Here is a 5,000-nt window from a genome sequence, read left to right as displayed (position 1 = left end):
ACAATAATAATAATAAGAAGAAGAAGAAGAATAGATCTTTATTTTCCATAAATATGGCAATTTGTCATTTAGTTACACTTGTTATAACGTTAAATGATAACTATACATTGAACAGATATTTCACTCCTACTTATTCTCTCTCTCTCTCTCTCTCTCTCTCTCTCTCTCTCTCTCTCACACACACACACACACACACACACTCTTTCTCTCTCTCTCTCTCTTTCTCTCCCCCCCCCCTCTCTCTCTCTCTCTCTCTCTCTCTCTCCTCCTCTCTTTCTTTCACACGTGCGATATACACAACATAAATATATTCATTTCGTTTTCAATTTGTTACAATTGTGGCTTTCGACACCAAAAATTATCATCATTATGAATTGGTCAGTTAATCTAACATTAAATAAATTAATCAGTTAATCAGTCAACGAATCAATCCTTGGTCAATCAATTGGAAAATCGCCTAACAGGCATCAATCACATCTTGTTCTACATGTTAAATGTTATACTGTTGGCTAGGGGCTCCCTGTAAAGCGCTTTGGACACATTTCGTGGATATTGCGTTATTTAAAAGCTCATTATTTTGTTTGTTTCGTTTTTACTATGTCTTTTTTGTTTTTGTTTTTACCATGTCATGGTGGTTTTGATGCTAAATATTGTATTTATTGATAGTGAAAAGCATGCAGCTTGGGTTGAGTTTTTTTTATATATATACTGCTTTGAGGTGACGAGTCAAGTTATTTTCAATACACGGCCCATGAGTTTTCACTTCCTTGTTGCTGTTGTTGTTTGTTTTGTTGTTTTGTTTTTTGTTTTTTTTTAGTTTTTTTTTTTTTTGGGGGGGGGTTGTTTTTGTTTTTGTTTTTGTGGTTGCTTTTTCCTTTTCTTTTAATTGCTGCTCTTTCTATTTAGAACATAATATTGTTTTTGTTATCACAAAAAAATATATTCGTATTTTACTTTTGTTCTTTTTTACTTTTTGGTGTCTTTGTTGGGTTTTTTGTTTTTTTTTTTGTTTTTTTGTTGCTGCTTGTTTGGGTTTTGTTTTGTTTTTTTGTTTGTTTTTTTTTTTTTGTTTTTTTTTTTTTTGTTCTTGTTTTGGGGGGAGGGAAGGGGTTGGGGGAGGAAGAAGGGGGGGGGGGGGCATTTTGCTTTTTTTTTATTCTCTTTTTTTTTTTTTTTTGTTTATTTGTTTGATTTGTTTATTTGTTGTTGTTTTTTGGTTGTTTTTCTTTTTGGGAAGGGGGGGGGGGGTGGAGGGTTCTGTTTAGTTTTTGTTTTTGTTTTTGTTTTTGTGTGTGTGTGTTGTTCTTTGTTTTGTTTTTTTTTTTGACAGGACGTGTTTGTTTCCTGGTTTGATTTGAGGTGCTATTTATAGTCTAGACTCAACACATCAACACAGACAGTCCACCGCAAGTAGCGTAGAGGGTCCAGCACAATAGGATGTATTACAATCACAATCACAGGTGTGTTTATCTCTTGAACACAGTCTTCTGTTTCTCTGTGATTTCCTCCAGCATTTTGGTGAGTTTTACTTGTTTGTTTTTTTCCTTTCTTTATTCGTTTGTGTTTATTTAAAAGAAGAAGAAAAAAGCAAAACTTTTTATATTATTTTATACGTGAGCTTTTATATAGTAGCGCAATATCCACTAAACGTGCTCAAAATGGAAAGCGCTTTGAGCACATTTAGTGGATATTGCTCTATATAAATGCTCTATTTTTTTTGTATGTATTTGTTTGTTTGTTTTTTTCTTATCTTCTTAGGTATAAAATGAGAACCCGTCCGTTAGCAGCGTTCTCTCTGTCGAAAAATTGTAATTTCGCTTAACAGTAAGACAGTAACAAGCGTCATGTCTCGTGGCTCAACAGTATGGTCTTTGCTTCGTACCCGAAAGGTACCAGGATCGTTGTGTAGCCTTGAGCAAATCACTCGCCCTAGCTCAATTTGCGGTACTGCACTGCGGCTGATGCCTGGGTTATTCATGACAAAGACCCTAAAGACAAATTCCCCATATGGGATGAATAAAGGGAATGTTTACTTGTTAAGTGTTGCTGTTGGTTAGGGACCTGTTGCATAGCGGTTTGAGCGGGTTTGTGAATAGTGTGCCATATAAATTCTCTAGTTGGTTTTGTTTTGTTTTGTTGTTTTTTTTTTTTGTTTTTTTTTTTGGGGGGGGGGGGCGGATTTATGTTCTGAAACGTGAAAAAAATATTTGTGCTTTAAATGGGGTTTTTTTTTGTTGATGTTTATTTTTTTGTTTGTTTGTTTTGTTTTTCTTGTTTTTTTTTTTTTTGGGGGGGGGGTTGTTGTTGTTTTGTTTTTTTGTTTTTGTTTTTTTGGTGTTAGTGCTTTAAAGTAGTGGGGGGTCCCGATAGCTCAGAAGGTAGAGCATTCGCTTCACACCGAGATCGATCTCCCCTGTCCACCCAGCAGTGAATGGGTTAGATTTGGCGTAAAGTATGTGGCGATAGACTAGCGTCCTATCAAAAGGAAAGCAAGCAATTTCGATTGTCCTTTCCACCCTATAGCACACAAACCGTGATAAAACTCCGGCGCCATGGGTACAATGGCTCTGAAGGACTTAAAAAGTAAAAACAGGTTTCATATCATGATTAGATACTATTAGAATTACTCCTTGTCCTATATGTTAAATGTTGCTGTTGGTCAGGGATCCCTTGTAAAGCGCTTTGAGCACATTTAGTGGATATTGCGCTATATAAAGCCCAATTTTTTAATTATTTTTTTATTGACATTCGATCAGAGCTTTGTGTCCAGGCAACTTAGTCCTAATAAGTTAATCCATGTTCACACAGCGGTGTGAATTAATTACAACATTTTAAAACATAATAATAATAACAACGGATGGCATTTAATTATAACGCACAAATCCCCACACTGTCTTCAAAAGAAGACTTAAAACGTTTCTTTTCACTTTCGAATCGTGTAGCGCCTAGACTTGAGCCTGCTGTCTGTGGGTGGAATAAATGATTATGTGAAGAAAACAAAGTTAAGGAATTATTAGAGAATAAAATTCATTGAAATCTGATAAACAAAACTCGCTCATTCTCAATTAAAGCATCCACAATGGAATCTTATAATAATAATAATAATAATAATACTGAAAACTTATATAGCGCTATAACTCCGAGACACCAGACTCTAAGCGCTTAAATTACAAATTACTTTGGCTGAAACATACTCATTCACACACACAAGCACACACACACACACATACACACACACAACACAACACACAACACAAACCAAACCTATCTTGCTTCTCATACCATCTACTAAAATCGAAACAAATATGTTTTAAGCGAACGTTTAAAAATAGACAAAGATTCTTTTTCACGAATGCTCTGCGGTAAGGCGTTCCAAATAGAGGGTCCGAAATGAGAAAAGGATCTCATTCCAGCATTTTTCCGAATTCGGGGGACAACTAGTTTTGTGGAATCACTGGCCGAACGTAAGGGGCGGGGTTTTGAATATCTTTCAATTAGTTCTGAAAGGTAGGAAGGGGCAGTACCTTCAAGACAACGATACACTAAAACACAAGCTTTGAATTTAATTCTTTTCTCAACAGGCAGCCAATGCAGGTCATGAAGTAGAGGTCCGGCAGAGTCGCACCTACGCTTCATAAATACTAGTCTGGCAGCGCTGTTTTGGACAATCTGAAGACGTTTCAGATTGTATTGCGAAACGCCAAACAACAGAGCATTACAATAATCCAATTTCGATAGTACGAGGGACACAACCAGGTGCTTGGTCACATCCTCAGATATGAACCGTCTAATGGAAGCAATCTTTTTTAGTTGGAAAAAGAGAGATCTAACCAAATTATTAACCTGATGCTCCATCGACAGTCCAGAGTCTAAGAATGTGCCAAGGTTTTTCACTTTGTCAACAATTTGAATAGAGGCATCCCCCAACTTCAAATCTGTTTCACTTTTCCACTTCCTGTTCCCCACATACAGCACCTCCGTCTTATCATCATTCAGTTTCAGTCTGTTCTCATTCATCCATTTCTTAACACTTTGGATACAATTTTTACTATTGGCTGATACTTCTTGTAAATTTCTCATATTGGAAACGCAGTACAATTGCGTATCATCAGCGTATTGATGGTAAGACAGACCAAAACTTCTGATGATTTTAGACAGAGGGCCAACTACAAAACAAAAAGAACGGGTCCAAGTACTGAACCCTGGGGAACCCCACAATCAAGAAAGATTTCCTCCGATCTATATTCATCCACCGTAATAATCTGTTTACGATTAAACAAATATGACCTAAACCAATCAAGCGCTGCACCAGACACGCCATAAGTAATTTCAAGACGTTTGAGAAGAAGATTGTGATCAATAGTATCAAAAGCAGACGATAGGTCAAGCAAATTCAGCAAAGAACATGAACCATTGTCTATAACAGAGAGGAGATCATTAACAACCCTAACAAGTGCGGTTTCCGTCGAATGATGTTGCCTATAAGCAGACTGAAATTTTTCTTCAAGACAATTATTTTTAAGATGAGACAGTAATTGTTTCAAAACAAGCTTTTCTAAGATCTTAGAGAGAAAAGGAAGATTAAAGACAGGGCGATAGTTTTTTAAGTTCTCTTTATCGAGATCAGGTTTTTTCAAAAGGGGTTTGACATGAGCAACTTTGTAAATGTCTGGTACAGCACCTGACTGCAACGAATTATTAACAATACATGTAAATGGTGTTAAAATTACATCAATGCATTTTTTTAAAATGGCAGTATTTAAGGGGTCTAAATCACAACTTTTAGTTGGAGACGACATAATGCAATCACGTAAGTCAGCTTCAGTAATCTTTGAAAAATGTGTTAACGAATCACCATGAAACTTGTCAAATGTTGTAGGGATCGATTCAGACGAGAGTTCCTTCCTGATGGTATCCGTTTTTTCTTTAAAATATTGACCAAAGCGAGTTGGTAGATCTGCACGATCGATTAAAGATGGGAGAGCTGGTTGCGTCTGTTG

At 36.3% G+C, this 5,000-nt stretch overlaps 1 protein-coding gene across 1 annotated transcript in view; it reads left to right on the top strand.

Annotated features, from left to right (window-relative positions):
- The first annotated feature begins 1,306 nt into the window (after positions 1-1,306).
- The window catches only part of LOC144957461 (uncharacterized), a 12,806-nt gene continuing 9,112 nt past the window's right edge, over positions 1,307-5,000 (top strand). Inside the window, exon 1 of the mRNA XM_078888740.1 lies at positions 1,307-1,518. Coding sequence (XP_078744866.1) covers positions 1,438-1,518 — 81 coding nt within the window. The 5' untranslated portion in view covers positions 1,307-1,437. The remainder of the gene's footprint in view (positions 1,519-5,000) is intronic.

This window comes from Berghia stephanieae, chromosome 12, assembly GCF_034508935.2.
Source record: "Berghia stephanieae isolate SIO BIC M18660-M18661 chromosome 12, UCSD_Bste_1.3, whole genome shotgun sequence".
In the NCBI taxonomy this organism is placed as follows: Eukaryota; Metazoa; Mollusca; class Gastropoda; order Nudibranchia; family Aeolidiidae; genus Berghia; species Berghia stephanieae.
The sequence above is the reverse complement of the archived record's forward strand: the minus strand, read 5'-3'. Positions and strand labels throughout refer to the sequence as shown.